This window comes from Lepidothrix coronata, unplaced genomic scaffold (assembly GCF_001604755.1).
Source record: "Lepidothrix coronata isolate B3197 unplaced genomic scaffold, Lepidothrix_coronata-1.0 Scaffold164, whole genome shotgun sequence".
NCBI classification, from domain to species: domain Eukaryota; kingdom Metazoa; phylum Chordata; class Aves; order Passeriformes; family Pipridae; genus Lepidothrix; species Lepidothrix coronata.
Window position 1 is genome coordinate 802,642 of NW_016690344.1, and position 22,500 is coordinate 825,141.

Genomic DNA, 22,500 nt, shown 5'->3' on the forward strand with positions numbered 1-22,500 from the left:
TTTTTTTTTTTTTTTTTTTTTTTTTTTTTTTTTAGTTGCTTTTTTTTCCCTCCCCAAATTTGTTTTGAGCCCAGCTTATCTGTACCCGTCTCAGGACTTTTTCTAACAGGAGTATCGTTTGTCCTCTGACTCGCATACAAATACCCACTAGGCGAAAGCCGTAAATCCTTCTAAGGAGATCCCGGGGGACAAGTGTCTGGAGGCAGCTCCGTCCTGCCAGTGCAGGAACGCGGGAATGAGGGACCCAGCCGGCTCTGGGCTCGACTGGTGATCGCTGCCACAGAGGGACCCGACTTCTTTCTGCTCACGGATCACTCTCTCCAGAGGCTCCCAGGAGACTCAGAGAGGTGTGGCGGGCAAGGGACCGGCTTCTCATTAGCTCTGCCCCGCAGACTGCGTCCCTTGGGGAGAGGGAACTGTCTCCATCCCGAGGCAAAGCCATCTCCATCTCCCCATCCCGGCCTTTGCATCTAACTCCCTCTTCTCCCTCGCCTTGTTTTCCAGCAGTGAGCGACACTTCGCCTTACCCCAGCCCCAAGGTGGAGGAATGGAGCAGCCTGGGCCGAAACAGCTTCCACCCGCCGGCCCAGCACTCCGTGAACGGGTTGGAGAAGAGCTCCCTTGAGCAGGAGGCCAAGTACAGCCAGGTAAAGAGAGAGGGAGGGACGGGCGGTGATGCACAGGGCCCCTGAGCTCGGCCTCGGGCTACCGCCCTCAGTTTGGAGCCGGTGCCGGAATTCCCTCGGTTTTGATTTGCAAAGACAGGCGACGTCGGGAAAGAGCCTGGCTCTCTCCTCCGCTCCTCTCTCCGCTCCCTTCCTCGGCCCGGCGGCCGCGGCGCCCGGCAGCACCCAGCCGGCCTTTATCCCGGCCAGAGGCTCCCGGCGGGCGGAGGGCTGGCGGGGTGTCAGCTCTCCCGTCCCGGCCGCCCCGGGCTGCCCCCGCACAGCAGGCGCTCGAGAACCGCCGCCACCGACCCCCGCGCCGCCTGCCGGGACTCTGCCCCCGCCTCGGCCGGGCCAGCGGGCACGTCCCGCAGTAGCCGCCGCCCTTAAAGCCGCGTGTTGCTCTGTCCTCAGCGTACTCTGTAGGCAGGGGAATAATTTGAAAATGAGGTGTAATTGCTTCCTACATTAAGCATTTTTAAACGCTTAAGTAGACGGCGAATTTCCTACGTTTTAATTACAACACAATATAACTGTTACTTAATAAATCTCTGTCTAAACCTTTGTATTTGCTAATCAAATCCCATGGCAGGAGAAAAGCTGTAAAAGACTCAACTGTTACTCGTTGGGAAAGCACAGGTTTTGAAAACGTTATTTCCGTGCGATGGAAACATCTCAAAACGTATCAGAGGTCTTTCAGACACATTGCCTTCCGGCCACTCAGTTGTAGTGCTTATAATCAAGTTGAGGAAAACCCACGATCCCTGCTTAGCTTTTTGCCCATTCAAAGACTGAGGTTTTGGATATATTTTCCGAGTTCTGTGTCTGGTTTTAGATTCCATGTCAAGGAGACTTTTGTAGCTCGTATTTGGTGCTGAGAGTAGCTGAATCATACTCTTTCACGTTCAAGATGTGGATCGCAAACTGCGGGAATGCCTGCAAAGAGGTAAATTAGGCAGAGTGAGAAATATTGTAGACCCCAAAAGCGAACAGCCGTTTTATGACATATAAACAATACACCACCCTTAATACTGTCCTGTTTGTTTTGTATTACAGTTTTTTATTATCCCATTATTATTCTGTTAATTTCATATCATATCACAAATAAGGCACACTGTAGTATAGTGGTGACTGTATGGTTAAAGATAGGATTAGAGTTAGATTTAGAGTTAATACTCCTTGTTGTACAATTTTCTTTAAAGATGAAAAGAAGTGCTAGTAGTCTTACTAAAAATAATGGAAATAGCTTGTCACTGTTCTGTAAGAACGGCTGTACTGAGACTTCATTGTCTGGGCCTTCTGCACACGATCCTGCTGAAATATTCACAGGATCTTGCTCATAGGCTCTAAACCGTTGCCTCTGCTAGATCTCATTTACCTCAACAGATGCGTTGAGGAACAATGTTATGTAAATCGGGTTATTTTTAATGCTGGTGTTGGAAACTATTTTTTACCTTTTTTTTTTTTTTAATCTTTCAATATATATGATTTAACTTTCATAATATATCAGTGTTCTATTGTCAATACCAATCTTACCTTAATGTTTTGTTCAACCTGAAAGATCATCTGATAAATGTAATTTAAACATACTTGCTATTTTAAAATGGAGCAAATTTCTATTAATAAAATGGAATTCGTTTATCAAAATACATTGTCCAGAGAGTTTAAAAGGGCAGACAAGCCATATTCAGAACCCTGCTCACTAAAAGAAGACACAGAGGAGATTCTCCCCAGCTTCTTCTCTGTAATAATATGTGTGAACATAATTTGGCTTTGAAAAGTTCTAATGTATAGATCAGTCTATTCATGTGGTATTCAGACTTCCTTTCCAGAGAATTCATTCCAACATGCATTAATTGCTTTTTTTGTCACAAATTCCTTACTAATTTAGAATGTATCCAGAAAAAAATAATTTAAAATAAGGATAGGACAATGTGACTTTTCTGCATTTTTGCCACATTCTTTTTGCCAAAATATTTGTTCCAGCCAATGCAAAGTGAAGTTTATGAACCAAATTCTTGATGTACATAGCACTGACTTACTAGCTGTCCATCAGCTGAAGTGCAGTGAGTCTGGGGTGACAGCAAAGACTCTGATGTCCCTGAATCTCTGCATGGTCTCCTGCAATGTGTACTGTTTTGGGTGTAAATAACTTAGCTGTGGACAGGAGAGAACATCGGTTCATTTGTGTGAACCTAGCAAAGGGGTATCTGGAATGGTTGTACAAAAATGGGGAAACTTTAGTCATAATTTATATGCCAGAAAGACCACGGTGAAATAGGTTCTGTCTTTGTACTTCAGGGTAAATGCTATTCTCTTCATCTCCTTTGGGCAAAGCTGATTACAAAAGCTGGATCTTCAGGAGGTAGACATCAAATTTCCCCCAGAGAAGAGAAGTGACCGTTCTGTAATATTCCAGTTTTATGTCTATATTACCAACATCAGAGGTGCCTGCAGCAGTAGAGCAGCAGGGAATCAAGTGTGCGTGTTTATCTTAGGCTTTCCAATTTCACAACAGGAGCAGATAGAATTTGCTCTGAATCACATTAACAACATGATTTTGTGTGAGTGATAGGTAATTCTGCTGTTTCCAACAAGTATCATCTACACATTTAAGCATCAGCAACATTCAAAGATTACCTGTCCATAGTTTGCAAATAACTCCATAACTACTAGGTGAGTGAAAGACTTGTTCCTTAGTCATGGAGGATAGTATTTTGCTTCTCAAGAAATCCTCTGGAAAGTCGCTCTGCATGAGAAAGACTAGAAAAATTGGGACCAAAGAACAAGGTCTTCTGTACTTAAAAAATGTATTTATTTTATCCCTTCTTTCAAATGATATACATCTGCTTTAAGACATGGTGTTCTGTAGGCTTTTTTTATGTAAAAGTCTTATTGACCTCCCAGACTTGTCAAGCAGCAGCCAAGGCTGACCTCTCCAATGTGTTCCTATGGCTACATTTCAGTCCTTGCCCCAGAGATCAGTGGGAATGCACCCACAAAAAAGGCAGGAAGACTTCACATTTTTGCCTCAGCAATATGCTAGTCACACTAGTTTAACGTGGAACTGAATCTCTGGATGCAGAACATTTTTCACTTCAAGTATTATGAATTTCCTGGTGTCTCCAGGGCTTTTGTTTGCAATGTTGTTCAGTATTTGGGTTTCAGGAGTTAAAAGCAGACTATGATTCTGTACAAAAGATTTCCCAGGAAATCACAGAGGTGTCTTGTCAACTTTCTATTCAGTTGTAGTTACCTGATGTCCCAAGTTGTCATTTATACATAAGCAATTGCATAATTTTCCTTGTGCATCATAGTCACAAATTTGTCATACAGCTTTGCAAACAGGGTGACTGTGAATCAGAGAAACTGAAAAGGAAAATAGATTTTTCTGAGAGCTTGGCAGTTTTGGATCATACACATTTCATACGGAGCTCAGTTATATTGCAGTATTTATACAGAGAGGCACATTCAGTGTGGTGTTGAGCAACTTCTACACTATTGATATGATGGGTGAATATTCTGAGTATTTTTTGCATTACACAGCTTATGCTGAAAGCTGCATTACAAAAAAACCCGCTGAAATGACTGCAACACAAACCCATTTGTAACTTGCATCTGAAATGAAAACACTTAATAAACATGTCTCATATTTAAAATGCAGTTTTCAGACATCTGATGTTTGTGACTTTCTGGACTAACATTATGGGTGTGCAAACAGAAAAAATTGTGGTCTGAATTTACACATGTATGAAAATGCAGAAGATCTGACGTATGTCTGTATGACTTGCTGAGAGGCAAATAGCTTGGAAATAATTTATTATTCAGAGTTACTTTCTGTATGCATTGTGGGAAGCAGATGTGCACATTGCAAAGGGAGCTGATACTCATTAGTGGGAAAAAACTTGTAACTGGGGGGTCTAAGAGCAAGTGCTTATTGCAAGCTCACTCCTGGAAATGGTACGTTGTTCGTAGGCCTGACTCCAAACCTATTGGAGCTACAGAAAACAATCCTCCTAATTCAGAGTGGCTTGTGAACACAGTTTGAGTGAAGTCTTCCTCTGGCATATTGGGCAAAACCCTAAGCAGTAACTACCTCATGTCTGTCTCAGCTGAACTTCATCAGCTGTTAGGGGCTTGACTTTTCAGCTTTGCTGGGATATCGCTCCCTGCCCTTTGACTGTGTTCCGACTGGGGGTCATGAGCTCCACACGCTGTAAACACGTAAAGGGAAGGCTCCATTCTAGGGTGAGTGATTGCAAATAATTATGGGTGCAATTCTGGACAATTATTTGCACAGAAAATGTAGGCAATGAAGATGTTATTTGCTGATTTTGTTCATTTCTAGATGAACAATGAATTGTATATTTGGTGGCCACTCATCTGTAATTGTATCTGCAGTGCTTAGTACTCACAATATATGGTTATTTCTTTGGGAATAAGATGAAAATGTAACCGTAAATGTTATGGCCAATTACATGATCCTCCTACACAGGTTATTTATTGAAAATATTAATTAACAGGTTACTTATTTGGCATCCTATATTCTAACTCAGTATCCAGGCAGTTGGATTCCTGCTGTGAGTCTGTGCAAAATCCATCCATGATAGAAGTCTGGACCTACTGCTCCTCAGTCATACCCAAGCGGGAGGAGGGTGGTGAAGCTGTTAAGGACAAATGCTTATTTGCTTTCTTGCTGTAGTAGCTAGCAGCACTGTTAGCAGAATCTGGTGCAGGGGTTCAGACGTTGGCTTGGAGATTGGTTCTGTGTCACTCTCACTAGGATCTCCAGACCAGACCTGTTATTAAAATATTGTCACTAAGGTGGCTTGCTCAAGGGCTAGGCATCCATATCATTGCATGTTGTGGGTGAGGAGGATGAGATGATCCCACTACATGCACCCGATTCCTTCCCAGGTGATCTGGATGGCACCCCATTCGAACCCCATTTGTGAGACCTGCCTCTTACTGGCCACCTGCTTCCACAGCCAAAACACAGTGCCCTGCCCACCAACCCACATGGCTTCAGGGCACTCCACCTGGATGAAACTAATAAAGAAAGTCAGAGAGGTGAGTGAATGGTACAATGACACTCAAACTGAACTCTGAGCACCCTCTGCTCAAAGGGCCCCAACCTGCCAGGAGCTCTGCCACGACAAACAGGAGCAGGGTCTGTAAAGCGAGAGTGATGGCAGATACCTATCACAGCCAAGGAGCAGAGTGCCTGGAGCAGGGGGATTAGATTTTTATCTGTTCAGTCTGGCAAGTGTATTGGCAAGTATATAGACTGTATGATGCATTTGAATTTGTCTGTTTTGGTAATTTTTCAGCTTTTAGGAATTGCCTACGTATCTACTCATAATGACCATAGGCATTCAATAATCAATGGGCTGTAATTTCACCCACCTTAGTTTACCAGCTTCCCAGTAACTGCCTCTGCAGTATCAGAGATTTGTTAGACATAGGAGACTGGTGTTTTGCCTATCTCTGAACAGGACAAAGTGGAGATTTTGCCAGGTTGACCCCATATTTTTCTAGCTTCTAGTCATCGAGGACCCCTTTGAAGCATCTGCAAGTCTCCTCTTCCAATCTCAATTTCATTTAAACAACGTCATATTGAAATTACAATACATTGTTAAATATATAATATTAAGAAGACATTTTTCATAGAACCTTTCAATAATTCATTATAGTGTTAACTAACAGAGTAGAAAGAACAAATGTTTATTCCTTCCAGTGTGTTTGCTTGTTTAATGTCCATGTGTGCCTTGCCCAACTCCAGATTTGGCAAAAATACCAAAGCGGAATTATTGTGCAAATCTCTTCTAAAACTGTGGGAATCTGTTGTTAATTCCCACTCAAAGGAGTTTGCTTATATGACATGATTTTTTTTGTGCTTTCCTACTGTTCTTGTAAGAACAGTATATATGTATAAGGGAGATTGAAGTTGTATCTTTGTCATCAGAATCAAACTTTGCGCTCCATAGTCTGTTTTCACTCCACTTTGAGATAGTCTGGTTGTGAGGTTTGTTAAACAGAACATACGCCAAGAACCAGCACCTTCACTGAAAAGGCAGCGACTTCCATTTATATCACCCTTCTTAACCTCGAGTATGAAAGGAAAGCAACCATTCAGTGAATGTAAAGACCTGGCACAATAATCTATGTTTGGAGACATTTCAGATGGACATATTAGTGTGTGCTTGGTGTACTGTATGTGGTAGATCTTACTTCACTGTGAAAGCTATCTAAACTCATCCTACTCCTGAAAAAGGACTGGAAACCTTTACTCATCTCTTTTCCCTTGGAATGTGCTTAGGCTTTACAGCAACCTCTGTCTGCCTTGTATCCACCATGCCTTTTTGTCCTACCTCTCTTTTCCTCTGTTGTTTTTGTAGTAGATTCCTCAGTCTCAGAGAAGGAGTGGGGGTTCTTTGGGGGTTTGTTTGTTTGTTTCTTTGATTTTTTTCTCTCTTTGTTTTTTTTTTCTTTTTATTTTCTTTTGTTTCTGCTGTAGTTTGTTTTGGAAAAGGCATAAAATGCCCCTGGCTCCTTTAGGAAAGGATTCGTGACGGTGTATAAATTCAAGTTACCATTACTATTTCCAAACCTGGGATTTTATTTCCCTGAAGAGGCTGAGATTTAAAACTTGATAAGAAAATATAATTAAGAGTGGTCTTGATGCATGTCCCAACTACAACTAAAGCACTGAATTGATATTATCTGGTTTCTATGTTATTCAGTGCAGCTGGGGATGCCTATAAGTAAAGGAAACAACTTTAAATCAATAAAAAAGCATGTTAAACATGGGGAATGGGATCTGCTCATTATTAAAGGAATGAACTTTATTTTAGAAGGAAGTAGTGTGATTTTCTTATGCAGTACGTTGTTATACATTGAATTTAATAACAGGAGAAATAGCTGTAAAGAAAATGTCATCTTTTGAAGAGATATTGTATAAGGTTGGGTAGCTAATAATGTGTGGAATCTTGGAGGACCTGGGCATGCAAATAGCTCTGTTTTAGTTGTGACTTCAGCTAGAATACCAGCATTGCTTCCCACAACTTACAGTGAAAGAGAAATACTGTAATTATGCATTCTTGAAAGGTATCTCTTTATTTTTCAAAACTTAGTCTTCTGGAAATCAATGCAGCTCAGCTGAGCAATAGACCAACTCCAAAACCCTTGCCCGTGTATTATTTTTAAAAGCTTCTCAATTCCAGTGTATTATCATTGTTCATTCTTGAAAATAATGGCATATGTTTCTAAGTAATATCCTACCTACAAAATATTACCCCTTCTGTTGAAAATTTTTTGGCTGTCAAAATTATTTAATGGCAATGTCTTAAATTTTCGGAGTCTGTTTTATTCTCTGCTGCTTGCAGTGAAATTATTAGAAAATCAAGGGGGACTATGTTCAATAAAATAAATTCGTTCATCTAAAAATATGGGTATATAGTCTAAGATAAAAATATTTCTGGAAGAAACTTTTCCAGCACTATAAAAAGCAAACCTTGATTTGCAGGGTAAACTCTGACTGCGTTATTCACATGCAACTAAGCAATTTAAAAAGTATTTTAATAAATATTTTAATAAAATCTGTTGTCATAAGCTGGGGAAATTTACTCAGTTCTCGCTTTTGTAGTCCTTTTTCTTTAGGTAACTTTGACTTACCTGTGTAAGCACATTAATTTTAGTGGAACATTGGGCTGAACAAATGTTTGTAGAATCATGTAATTTTTCTCATTGATGCTGCAGCACTGAATTGCAGCTTCAGAATTTAGCTCTAATTTAGTTTACTACAATTTCTACGGAAATATTATTTAAGGTTATTAATTAAAAAACCTTTAAAAAAGCATAGGTGTATTGCTTAGATTGTTTGGTCATTCCATTTTCCTAAATGGCACTTCCATTACAGGCGTGCTGCTGCTGTTTTACTTGGAAAATTTGTTTACTCTTCCCTTGGGATCCCATATGTTGGTTTGATTTATAAATCATATTTAACCTCCAATTAAAGAGGGAGATTTAGCACATTTGCTGCCTTGATGTTTGCAGTTTGTGTTTGACTGCTCCTAGTCTTGTTGCCATAACCTTTTTGACTGGTTATGTGCACGTCACTAAGAACATGAGATATCCTCTGGGTTTTTATGGTAATTTGCTCCTTTGATTGAAGGACTAGATATTCAGCTCTGTTCCCTGCTATGCTTTTTTGTTGCTGTGGGAAAGATGACTTCCGTGGCATCTACTTTGTGACTGTGTTTTCAGGACATTTAGAAAAGATTCATCATTTGCAGAAATTGTTTTAAGGTTTTCATTTTGAAAAACCAGCAGTGAGAGGGTGTCTGTCTCTCTGTGGAGCTGCAATAGCATCCCCGCAGAGAAAGCTACTGCCAGCACTTCACTTTGCTGGGGAGCTGCAGCTCCCAATAAGGCAGCTGTGGTACCTCTGCAGATTTGTTTCACTTGCTCTCAGGGAAAAGCTCTGCGCTGGAGGATCAAGGCAATGTGCTGAGCTTGCTGATCCAAGGACAGGAAGGATTCATTCCACCCAAGTCAGTGTAAGAATTGAGAAATACATACAAAAGAGCAACCTTATTCACCAGAGGTGTGTTTCTTAAGCCATGACACAGACTGAACTTCTGCTGACTGCAGCAGGGGACTTTGGGCTGAGTCACTGTCCAGGCTCATTAGGGCTGACGAATTAGGTAAATTGAGCTTTGAAGCCTATGCTACTTCTACAGAAACACTTTTCTTTTTTTTACATAGTTATTTAGAATACTTCTACCAAGCACGCACTCCTGGTCTATGCAATAAATAATCTATTTAATAAAATATTGTAACAATTATATTACAATGGACAAGTAATTGAAATAATTGTTAATAGTAACTTTAAAATAAGAAGAAACATTTACATTCTTTTGGACACTCATTGAATTAGACTATAAAACTGAGGTGGCATCCTCTCATGGCATCAAATCTGCTGTCTTTTGTATTCATGTAGATCCGAAATGAGATAATTTGCATTATTGCTATTAATGATAGCTAACATAAATACAAGTCTGTGATTTTGAATACTACAACTCTGCATCATTTTCTGAAACATTTAGAAGCCACATGGGAAGGGAACACAGGAGATGGTCTAATTTTGATACTGAGAGAACACATATCTAGCAAGCAAAAGTCAGAGAAGGACAAGTAACGAAGGGGATGAAAAAACCAAAAATAATGTTAATTCATTACAATATAGAATCTGAATTTATACCATGATGACAGAAAGTGGAATCTAACTTGTGTGTTTCTGTGGTTCTTCTGTGACCAAGGCAGAAAAAAACAAAGTATTTTGTCTCATGTGGATTCATTGGGAAGTTTGTCCAGAAGGTTTGTACCCTGTGTCTCCTTAGCATGCAGGAGAAAGGACACTGAAGCTGTACAACTCATTATATAAGCATAGCCTTCATAACAGAAATCAAGGTGTGTGTGCTGCTTACTTTGGGTTTGGGGAGGAACTGTTTGACTTTTAGGAGTCCAAACAGCTAATGGAAATCATTTGTTCGTAAGACATTCCCACATGAGCTTGGTTCTAGACTTGTTTTTCATCCACCCACTCCCTCCGTGTCGCAAATCCCAAACAGACTGAAAACAATTACAAAAAAAATGGTCTCTAGTTAGTATTGTATCTAAACTGACTAAAACTAAGGATTTCATCCATTAAAGCTACTGAACCAGCTCCTTTACTGATGGAAATTCGTACTGTTTGCTTGTTTCAGCAGCATCATTTTATGTGACCTAAAGCAAGGTGCTATGTCCATCATGGCTTTCATTTCTGGCCTGCATATTCCTTTCACTGTCACTGGCATGTATCAGCAGCAACTCCTCAGAAAGGCACCAGACCCAGCTCATGATCCTGACCCAACCACTGGTGTTTTACTGGTATTTTTGCGAGAACGTTTAACCAAATTTGCGAATTGGTGGGAGGTCATGTGTTCTAGGTTTCGAACACAGCCCTAAAATTTGGAAATACTTATTCCATCAGTTGCCTTAAAACATTGATAGAAGCAGAAATTCAGAGCAAATGTTTCTCTCTGATCTTTGTGGAAGCCCTAGAGTAAGCACTTTCAGACAGGAACCCTTATCTCTTGCACAGCAGAGGTTCTTGTTCAGTTAGAGCTACACGTTTGTTTGTTTGCTTTGAAAAATTAGATTTCCCCTGAAAAGTGAAGGTTTAAATGAAGAAAAAAAATATTTATAAAACTTAAAAACCAGGTTCAAGAACCTCTGCACTTAAAGCAAGTTTTAACGGTTTTAAAAACCCATAAATACCATGGGGTTCTTGCACTCCTAATTATGAATGTTTAGCTTTTGGTGTTCATTTCCTCTGATTGAAATACTACAGGATGAGTTATTCATCCAGTATATACAGGGTCATGGAACTTAATCCCCTCCATTTATTTTAAGTGAATGTCATGTTTGTAAAAAGTGCCAGATTGACAGACCAGATTCAACCCTTCTGATAACCTACACTTTGTATCTAAAGCTGTTTAGAAGTAAAAACTCTTGCAGTTAAAACTATTGGGTCAAGTTCTTCACAGATGAAAGGGATGAAAATCAGAGGTTTTGTTTTGTTTTGTTTTGTTTTGTTTTTTTTAATTGAGTAGCATAGTTTTAAATCACACAATATGAGGTTTTCTCTATCCCCTCATCTTTTAATTTGGGTCAGAGGAGGCCTTTGACTGCTTTGTGGGTATGGCTCAAACCTCCTCTGAAGCAGAACCATGCTCTGTGCTGGGCCAGTTCCTACCCATCCCAGTGCCGCCTCCTTGGCTGAGAGTACCTATTGGCATCCATAGAATCATGGGTTTGAGTGGTAAAGCTTTGTAGCAGTGGAACAAAAATGAGAATGATTCACCAATTCAGTGAGGCAGCGACAACAGCTTTCCAGTGTTGTTGGCCTCTGACATGTTGCAACTGGTGGTCCCTAAACAACTGCCTCCACATCCTACCCTCAGTAGCTTTCTCACATTCTAAACAGATGCTATAAACCCAACTGTTATCACAGTTGTATTTTGAATAAGTGTGTGTGTGTAAAAGAATTGTTCTGGCTGTTATAAATTAGGATAGGTATTGTTTTAAATTAAGCTTTTACAAAAACTCACTAATCTTTAGTCAAGTCCCATATGTTTTATCAACAAATATCCAAGCAGCACCTCCAGTATAATTCAATAAAAAACTTGGGCTTCTCCAATAATTATAGTTCAGAGACTTTTATTTTACTTTGTGCCATAAGGTCATGGAACATGTGTGATTGGATTAAATATTTATCAACATGTGTGATTGGATTAAATATTTATCAACAATGCCTGTTGATAAAATATTTATCAATAATGTCTGCATTACTGTGAGCTGTTCAGGAGCTCAGATTTGCCTCAAATCATGCAAAATGATCCATTTCTGATTGCTGAGGAAGTCCTGGCAGCCTTGTCTGCAGGAGCTACAGGAGGCTGGGACAGGGGCTCGAACACTGGTGGACCAGCAAAGAGATGCCTTGTCGGCACATTGCCTGGCACAGACTTAGTCTGTGTCCACTAGCACATAGCCAGACAGCGCCCCATTGTGAGGCTGATCAGGGAACAGTCCAGGGACTGCCTGACAGGCTGTGTGGATAAGGCCACCCCAATTCTGGCAGAAGAGAGGTTAGCTATGGGGATGAGTGTTGCATGGTGCTGCTCATCTTCAGGGCCAAAGATTTTGTCCTAGTCTGTTTTATTTACATGTACAGACAGAGTCATCACCTCCATGGATATTTTTTTTTTCCTGGACACAGCATTGTATACAGGAGGAAGTAATTTCCTGAGTATCAAAATTTGCATTTCTCTACCCATATACTCTTAGCCTGTGGTGGTGGGATGGGGAGAGGTGCTTGACAAAGTGATTACATCAAGTGGTATTTTGACTTAGCATAATGCAACACTATGCACAGATTTGAAGGATGCACTTAACAGTTGTGTTCTTCCTCAAATGAGAGTCTGTTAGAGCATTTGCCTTTTCTAAAGAGCAGCTCCAAGAGGAAGTGCCTAGAGCTTGGAGAGCATCCTACAGCATGGCAGTCTGTACAGCATATGGGAAACATTTTCTCTTCTCTGTGGCAGAGTTCTGGCTTTTCCCATCCTTTTCTATGGTGGAGGGCAGCAGTAACAACACAGGAAACTGGAGGTACATGTGCATCCTTTGCAGCCTAGGAGGAATCTTTTCAAAAGCACAATCAAGGGTTCATGGGACATGACCACTCATAGCGAGGAATCTTACTTAAAATGGGGCTTCCAGACACAGCCTTGAGTCCACTGCTTGGTACTAGGTTCCTTGTCAGTGGGAAAGCCTGAGGAACAGGACAGTTTCTCAGAGTCCAAAAACCCTCTTCTGAGTTTCCAAGGCTGGAGGTTTGTGCTGTCTGAATGGCTATGAGGCTTCAGGGACTTGCTCCATGTCTTTTCTCCTTCCAGTACCCACCCCTTCAGGGTTTCTGTACTTCTCTGTGCAGAATATGTTTGGTTGTGGCTCTTGATATCCCAGTGTTACAACCGGCTTTAGTGGCTCTATTGCCTCTGTGCAAAGCTTTTTGTTGGTGCTTGTTAAAAAAAAACCAGAGAGGTGCTCATTCTTGTTTCATGTTTACACATTGGAAGAGGCAGTGAGCTTGGAGATTGGCAGCTTTTTAGGGCTTGTCACATTTTTTACTTTCCAGTGAATTCAATGAAGTAATTTTCCATGTGATTCAAGAATTGTACTGATTTACAATGCAATTATTTTCAGGTTTATATTAATTAGTATTGTTGCAAACACTGATATTTAGAGCTGAGGTTAAAGCGTAATTCTGAGACACAGTAGGGTACATGTAATTAGAGTTGAAGGTCAGATGACATATTTGGATTTTCAAAAGGATAAGGCAAGTTCAGCTTCAGCAAAGTGTTTATGGATTTCGAATGACAATTATGTTGTTGCTGCAGGTCTATGCTTTGTACTGATTAATATTCCTATTGGAGGCTTGTGGCTGGGATCCCATCACTGTTTCCTGCTGTTTTAGATTGCTGTACAGCAGAATTAGTGCTTAGTTTTCCATGTGACAATGAGAGGATAGTCCAGCCAGCGGAACTGGCAAAGTTTATTGGTTACATTGAGTTACCTCACTAGGAAACTCATGATCCTGAAAACAGGCCAATGCCCTTTATGAAGGTAAATACTGGAATTTTCAGGCAGGTGCAATCCAGACAGGAATTGAACAAGCGAAATGTTAACACCATGTGAAGTTTTAGCAGACACAAAAGTCTGTTTCATTTCTTAACTTTGCACTATTCAGGTTAGGTCCACTTGTACCGGGTGATTAAAAATGGCAGATAACTACAGGATTTGCTAACTCAATACCTCTTCTTTCATATTCAGACAGGAAACGTTTCGGAGAAAAAATGCCACCCCAAATCCTAAAACAAACACTAAACAAATTGAAACTTAAGCAAGATAAATGATCTTTGTTTGTACCTGTTGTGCTGAAGAAACATTTACAGGGTGTGAAATAAACCACCATACACTTTTTAGTTAAATAAAGAGTCATTAATTGTGAAATCTTACTGTAGCTGACTGAAGGACTCTCCCTTCTCTATTTAAATAGAAACCCTTCTGCCCAGCCTAAGGAAGGACCTAGGAAAATAGCTTACAGGAAAGGACCCAGCCCCGCAATTGTTTTTTGCACAGAAGCCCTATTGAAACCAGGAGGAGCTATGAGCAAAGAACATTTCAAAGTTTTTATTCCAAGTACCTATAAAATATATTTTTAAGACATCATCAATAATAATACTACTATTATAGTTCTGCCTCATGCTCTGAACAAACAGTTAGCTACCCAAGAGTTTAAGATGTACCCACTTCCCCCAGCTGCTGATCACCTCTTCACTCCAGGGAGTGCTGCTTTGGGATCTGTGCCTGCACCTGCCTGGGGCAGCTCAGGGCTGAACCCACCCTCTTTCAGTTCCAGGATGGATGAGGTACTAGGATGGATTAGTTTCTTCTTCTGCTGGTATGTCTCTGGTCACTGCATACTCAGCTTAAACTGCCACTGCACTAACCAACAGGGCCTGCAACAGTGGCAAAAATTACCTGTGCAAAATTTGGGAAAAGTGGGTAAATATTGCAGTCCACCTACCCTAACCCATGGGACTCATTGCCAAATGGATTAAGGTGCTTAGTGAGAGAGAGAGGAGAAACTCATCACAAATCCCTCCAGCAGTAACTCTCAAATATAATGATTAGATGCAACCATAGACTTTTAGGAGTCTGTGAACAACAGCTTGCGGGAAGAGAGGCAGGCATACAAGGGTCTCAGCAGTTCCTGCCCTGCTCTCGGTGTATGTTCCTTAAACATCTGCTGCTGGTCCTTGTCTGAGACAGGTTACTGGGAGCAGTGTGAAGTGCTGACTGCAGTGCGGTATCTGGTCTTAAAAGCAGAAGGGGCCACTGAGCCCCTGAAATTCAGGGGAATGGTTATGGGTTGCTCTCTGAGTGTCCCTACTCACCCTAGTTTTTGTACAAAGCCCCAGAAGCATCTGAGGGCAAATCTGATGTGTCTTACTCTCTCAGAAATGTTTTTCTCTTCTGTCTCCTTTCAGGCACCCAATGGCCTCCCAGCTGTCAGCAGTTTTGTGTCGGCACCAGCCATGCCTCCCTATGCCACACCAGCCCAAGTGTCACCTTACATGACGTACAGCGCCACTCCATCTAGCTATATGGCAACCCATGGCTGGCAGCACGCTGGAGGCACCCCGTTGTCCCCTCACAGTTGCGATATCCCTGCCTCGCTGGCGTTCAAGGGCATGCAGACAGCCAGGGAGGGGAGCCACTCTGTCACAGCCTCTGCTCTCTGATGCAGGAGTCCAGGACAACAATGAGCTTGCTGGCTTGTCATCCCCTGAGCCTAGCTCACAGACTGTTCTCTTTGTGCTGGTGATACCTGGCATTTCTCCTCATGACTTGTCTCCTGTAAGACTTTTGGGATAGCAAAAGCTGAAGACAACATCAGAAAGTGAGAGAAGTGTGGTGTTGCGCTCTTAAAGACCTTGTGTCCCTCAAAGGGCTCATGGAGCCTTGTCCCACTCTCTCCTGGTCAAACCACAGATATTTATTCTTAATCACCACAAACTTTCTAAATGTGCAATTGTTATTTAGATTTGTGTAAAAATCAATAAAGAAAAATCACCACAGAAAATTCTGCTATGCCTTGAATCAGCAAAGGTGCATAAATGGGAGGTGTTTGCTGATTGCCTAGAGAACAACCCTTTTGTTGATGAGATTATACAATGCACTGTTATTAAGAGGTCATTTTTGGTTGTTTTGTCGGGTTTTGGTAATCAAATATAGAACTAAGGCAGTAGGTGGCTCTCAGATTCTTCTGTCACATCGCCATCATCAGGCAGTAGTAATAACTTTGTGATTTGTAAATATGGGCTTTTGACAGCATTTGTTTTCACCTTCCACTACATTTCTCTTTCTCTCTGCCTCTCTCTTTCTCTCTTTCTCTCTTTCTTTCAGTTAAAAAGGTGATTTCTAGCTATTTTCTGTGTCTTTGCAGGGTGAGGTGATAGCCTCAGGTGATGAGGCTTAGGTAGGATTTTTTCATCATGTTTTTATGCCTACAGTGGAGGCTTCAACATCTCATGAAATAGTTATCTCTTTGTCAGAAGACGCAAAGGCAGAAATCCAGCTAAGTAACTCTCCACAGCTATACCCAGCCTCCCAACTTCACGAAACACAATATTCAGGTGAAGAGTACAAACAGAAATGGGTGGAAAATACCTGAGCGAAACTGAAGGCTGTAGAGAAAAATGCTGTTAGCGTGCAACCTGTGCAGAGATGCATACAAAGCCATGTTAGTCAACAAACCCACTGAGAAACCGAATTGTACCGTAATTCTCAGCTCACTTGTGTTCAGCTTTTTCGGCCCCAAGAATACGTTGTAATTTTTTAAAGGGGAAGTTGTCTTTAATTTCTGCTTTAATGAATGTAAAATATGGCTCTTGGTAAAGTTTACATAGTTGTTCTGAAGCATTTTTTTCCCTTATAGGTATACTGGTGGTGGTGCTACAAACACAGATATTATTTAATATTAGCAAATTCCCTTTCTACATTTCTGTATCCAGTGGCAAGTACTCTGTGCCAGTTATTATGCTTTAAACTTTAATCTCAAGAGAGCAAACGTTCTGATCTTTGAAAATTTACTTGTTTTCCTTGGGCAATAATAAAGTTCTGACTATTATTATGCTTTCCCCATGCTGTAGGTATGTTCAGAATATGAATGTGGAAAAAAAAAAGCCTGGTGTGACATTTCATTCTTCACAGAATATTAATATATTGTGTATTTTTATAAATATTTTTCAATAACTGAAATTACACTAGACATAGTTAAAGCAAAGGAGAAAATATCATTCTTCATATATTGTTCTATCTGCAAACCACGTTAAACCTTAATTCAGTGGGAAAGTAAAATACAGTCCCCTCTTAAAATGCAGTCCTCTGTGGATTTCCAGCTTTCATCACCAAGATAGCTGTGCGTAAATTTTCATAACAATCTTAGTAACCAGTACTTATGTCATACACAGTATGTCCACTAAAATATAGATAGACTCAGCTGACTGCTGTCACCTTTTCTTTTTGCATTAAAAAAATAGTTAATGGAACTGCATTTCTATAAAGAACACAGGTATTGTATTCTGGCCCCAAGGAAAGAAAATCTGATCTTAGATGCTCATTCATGTTCTTCAGCCTCAAAGGCATTCAACAGCTGTTTAGCTTTAATGAGATGCTGAAACCCTTGTTATTCAGCCGAACGCTTTTTCAAGAATGTTTCTCTGAAACCACTAAAGGCAATATGCACACAAGTGCATTTCCACTCTGCCACACTCTTAGTGACATGATGGGTGTTATTCTGCCTTTATGCCATTATAGCAGAAATAAGATGAGCCTTAACACCGTGAGAAAGACATTGGTTTAATTCCAGACAAGCTCTTCACTAAAAATAAAACAGGGAAAAAAAGAAGATAAGAAAAAGATCATGAATAAATAAGTGATTAAGTTGGCAACCTTGTTGTTTTACTGGATTATAGAATTATTGGGTAAGTCTTCCTATCGTTATCCATGCAAATTAAAAAAGGGACTTCAAAGGGAAAAAAAAAAACAAAGAAAAAGAAGCCTTCCATAGCACAGCTTTTTTAAACTTCAAGAATTCACAAGTCTGTAACAAAGTGTGCCTGCATTAAAAATTTTCCAAATTTTTCTGAGTTACATGAGGTCATTTCCAGAATAAAAGTTGTCTTTCCTGACATTCTCATGGGATATTAGTGTGTTTTGGGAGAGAGAGACAGATCGTTAGCTTGTATGAGTTGTTTGCACTATCTTCTCTTCAGCTAAATCAGGGTTATATATACAGCAAGGACAGGACATGATGTTAATTATTCCTCACATGGGAATACATCATCATAAACAATTTTGTTTAGTGTTTGTTTAGGTACAGCTTTCTGTGCATCTGCCTGCTGTACATGACACCTTACCCCTGAATGGGAAGTCAGTGGGGCTGTGTGCAGAAAGTGTTGCTCAGAGTGAGCAAAAGTACCTGACCTTGGCTCTTTGTGAACTGCCTGTGACAGTTTATTTTTGCGTGAATTTTCATAAATCTTTTAAAAAATATAAACCTATGATGCAGAATACTTCTTTGCACAAGGAATTTTTTCCTTGCTTATACTCATGGGTAAACTGAAAACTGCAACATATCAGCTTACTAGCCACACAACTTTAAGCCACTTTACATTAAATTAAAGAGAAAAAGGGAGTTGTTTTTCAAAAAATAATAAACAAGGGTTAAATACTGTTGTCAAATACAAGGGTATAAATTTGGAGTGAACCCACAGAGGTCAATGGATGCATTTGGGAAATATGCAGTATATGTGGGTGCAGAATTTAAGTTTTTAATCTGAAAAGTCTACACTTCATTCCCAGAGTGTCAAATGTTTTCAAAGAAATCAGTGAAGCCTAATAATACCCCCTTCTATGACAGTCAAACTGTGTTTGCGTGGTCCTTTGGTGTAGAACTGAATCACAGCCCACATTACACCAGGAGTAATGGGGGATTGGGCTGGCATGCTCATAGGTTAGTTTTCCAAGCTCATGATGTTTTCTGTTTTCTAATCGTTCTCATTTTATCAAAGATCAGGCTGAGCTATTAAATGAAAAAATCATGTTGGAAAGGATGTAAAACTGAAGGCTATATATGTATATACAGTATGTTTAAAGCATTTTATTTTTATATTTTGAATGCTCTAAATTAATAAAAGACAAATTATGAAGCATTTGGCTTTAGTTTTTGAAATTATCTTTGTAGTGTCTTCTCTTTGGCTAAATACTGCTAATGAAATGCAACAACAAGGAACATTTGCCTTAAAACTGTAAACCTAAACAGAATTAATTTTATTGATTTTAGCTATGGAGTAGCATAGGTATGAGAAGCCCCTGTTGCCAAATTCAGACAAAAAAGAGGTTTATTGAGCATGTCAATACAGGCATCCTTGAAAGTGCTGAAAATGCATTTCTATTTTTAGCTTTTTATTGCTTTTTTAATGCATTAAAAACCCCTGTGAGATGAGACTTTTCACATGAACTGTCATTTTCAAGTAACAATGTGGAAAGATATTTCTTTAGCAGGTTTGTACCTTGTTAAGAGAAAGAACAATTAAAATTAACAGGGTGAATGTAGCATGAGGAGTTACAGAAACTTTCAGCAATTGCAAGATATAGACTCATTTGACAACAAACCCAGTTATATAATGGGAACACTTTTATAACAGAATAATGTGTAATTTTAAGTTATTGAAAGAGTTCTTTTAAAAGAAAATGTAGAATGGCACAACTGCATGAACAGAAACCATATTTTTAGTCAGTCAGCATAACAGAATTTACTGTATTTTACAGAGATATTTATAACGTCTAGTAAAGACATGAGTACATCTCTGAAATATTATTTATATTTACAGTGACTGGGAAAAGTAGCAATTCTAGCATTTTTTTATCTATGGAAAAGTACATTTCTTTGAGGTGCACAGCTAACTAATTACAACTGCGCGTGTGTTATCAGTCGGGAAACATTTTTCACCACCCCGTGATGGAAATGAAAGGCTAAAGGGGCAGTCAGGGTGCACTGAGCACTTTTATCACAGGCCAGATCTTTTAGGAATAGTATATGATGGTGGATAAAAAATTCACAGTAAAATTTCATATGCCTGAAATTACTTTTTTCTGCTTATTAGTTTACTCATTTCTTCTACGAGTCCCATGTTGTTTTGCATTTTTTTACGTAACTTGATTCAGACTAATTATTTTCAGTATCTTCTGTGGCCTGAATGAGATTTCTACAATATAGGAACAAGTAGGATATTTAATGGTATGCGTATTTTTAAGGTTGTGGCTGTTCTTTTCCTATCTGAACTCCCAACAACTTAAAAAGTTCTTCTATGACTGCTGAAATCACACTGGGCTAACTGAAACTGGACCCAAGATTACTCAAGAGCTGCAGAGTATGGGTCATGTTCTTAATGTGGAGTTAATGGAGCTGTCAGTTTATACTAGCTTAGTATCTGGTCCCCCAGGATTATTCGTTTTTTTTCCTGAAAATCCCCTGAACGTTATTATCTTGCTATTTCAGTTGAAACTTTTAAAAAAGTGTATAGCTATATAAGACGATTCTCAGACAAGAATTCCTTTAAAAACTAACTTTTCCCTATGTCTCCTTTATATTTTCTCTTGATCCAGCAAAACAATTACAAATATCAACAATGCTATTTAGTTATGCACTTACAGAAAAGCATGTGTTTAAATTTTTTCTTGGATCATGGCCTGAAGACCAACTTTGCTTTGAACTTATTAATATCAGTGCAATCTGAGAGCATTCAACACCATAAAGGATAAGAATAACTTTTACTTTATTGAAGTATATTTTAGAATGCATATAATTTTAAAGAGTACATTTTTCAGAAGTGCTACTTGTGATTAACTGTGTCCTGAAGCCATGCATAAACGTATTCGTAAATCAAAAGCATCACTGCACCACCTGGAAGAAAAGATAATATTTTACTACACAGAAAATTCAGTATTTTCAAGATTTTATAGAGCATTTGTAGTGTGTAATATAAACCAGGATATGACAAAGCTTTATTTGCAAAGAGATAATTCTACTAATTCCCTAGTACATTAAAAAATCACCAATTCTTAAACCATACAAATTTTACTTAATATTAGACCAAAAAGTTGATGTAAATAATTTCATATTAAATCAAATTCACTCTCTGTGTGATTTTCCTAACATTTTTCTTTGTTCTTCTACAGGTGAAACTGTTAATCTGAATATGTATACATTTTTGTGTTTGTTTAGTTAGATTTGGCCATGAAAGAGCAACTTGACAGGTAGAATGACAAAAATTCATCACCAGGGTGATGAAAATGCTTCCAGGTAAGATTCAAGAAAGGTTTTCACTTGTTTATTTACCATGTCTAAAGCAGAAAATCACAGTATTGAAATGAGTGTAATATTCCTGTGCATGTACCTGGCTACAAATCCACAGGCAAAGTTTTGATCTCATGAAATGGCATTATCTGCTAGAATTGATAACAGTATAAAATTCCAGCTTGAAAGCCATAAAGTATCTTTACTTTTAGTGAAGCCAGACTATAACTGGGCTGTAATTACTATATGAGCTAAAGAAAGGGACATTTCAGAGGGTATATATGTAACAAAGCATATAGAGAAGCTTCTAGTTGGAGAAGATGGGAAAAGAGAATGAGGCTGCATGAGTAAAAGGGTATTAATTGTGGGTTCCAGCACTGGGACATAAATATTTTGTTTCCTTTGCCTTTGCCTGTTGGCTCAGCTGGTGGCTCGGAGTGGCATCTCAGTCTTCTGCTGAACTGTCCTCACCTTTCTAGGGATAGGCTAAGACAACCAGGCACACAGAACCACCACGTGAGTTTTCCAATGTCATTTACCCTAAGGAACCATCATCAGACTTGAAATCCTCTATGAGCAGCAACTCACAGACAGCTAGACAGAGCAGAAATCTGCAAAAGACTGTGACCAACAAACGAATCATAGACACAATGTCAAAGATTTGATTCGAACTCAAATTGAGGCTGATTCCAATTCTCATACTGTGTGATCTATTTGTGTATCTCCTTTTTTGTAAGCACTCAGATCCTGAAAGAATGAATTACCTTTCTGTCTCAAACCACGACACTTTCCATTCACAATGATTGTTTAATTGGAAAGTCAAATCTATATATTAGTCAATGGGACTACAAAAGTATTTAGAACGAAGTTCACACTTAACTGTCTTGCTGGATCTGGGCCAGAATGCATAATCATTTGTAAGATGGAAAATTTTATTCCAAAATCTGCTTTGCTAAGAGGTATTGGGAAAGGAAACCCCTGCCTTCTCTTTGTCCTGTATGTAATCTAGTATCTTTAGAGTGTCAGGGAAAAGGCTTTTAGCTCCAGAGCTCCTTTTTTCCCACCCCCACCTTCTTCCTTACCCTGCACAATAACCAGGCATAGTCTAGCACTTAGCCAGATGGATTGGATATGCAAACATTTACAGACAAACCTAATGCCTCCTTTATACTGCAGTACAGACTCTGTACCTACTTGCTTTTACCCATGTGTGTTCTTGTCTATTAAACCAACTTGCACAATTGGAAAGAATTTCGTGGGAATGGGATACTGTTCAAACTGGGGCTTCTGCTCTTTTTGACAGAG

At 39.5% G+C, this 22,500-nt stretch overlaps 2 protein-coding genes across 8 annotated transcripts in view; one reads left to right on the plus strand and one right to left on the minus strand.

Moving 5' to 3' along the window:
- PAX9 (paired box 9) overlaps positions 1-15,574 on the plus strand; it is an 18,749-nt gene extending 3,175 nt beyond the window's left edge. Inside the window, exons 3-4 of the mRNA XM_017829360.1 lie at positions 505-647; positions 15,320-15,574. Of these exons, the coding sequence (XP_017684849.1) occupies positions 505-647; positions 15,320-15,574 (398 nt within the window). The remainder of the gene's footprint in view (positions 1-504; positions 648-15,319) is intronic.
- A 5,076-nt stretch (positions 15,575-20,650) lies between these two features.
- SLC25A21 (solute carrier family 25 member 21) overlaps positions 20,651-22,500 on the minus strand; it is a 253,590-nt gene continuing 251,740 nt past the window's right edge. For all 7 annotated transcript variants that reach the window (XM_017829445.1, XM_017829447.1, XM_017829446.1 and 4 more), the window contains one exon: positions 20,651-20,802. In XM_017829445.1, the coding sequence (XP_017684934.1) occupies positions 20,732-20,802 (71 nt within the window). In that variant the 3' untranslated portion in view covers positions 20,651-20,731. The remainder of the gene's footprint in view (positions 20,803-22,500) is intronic.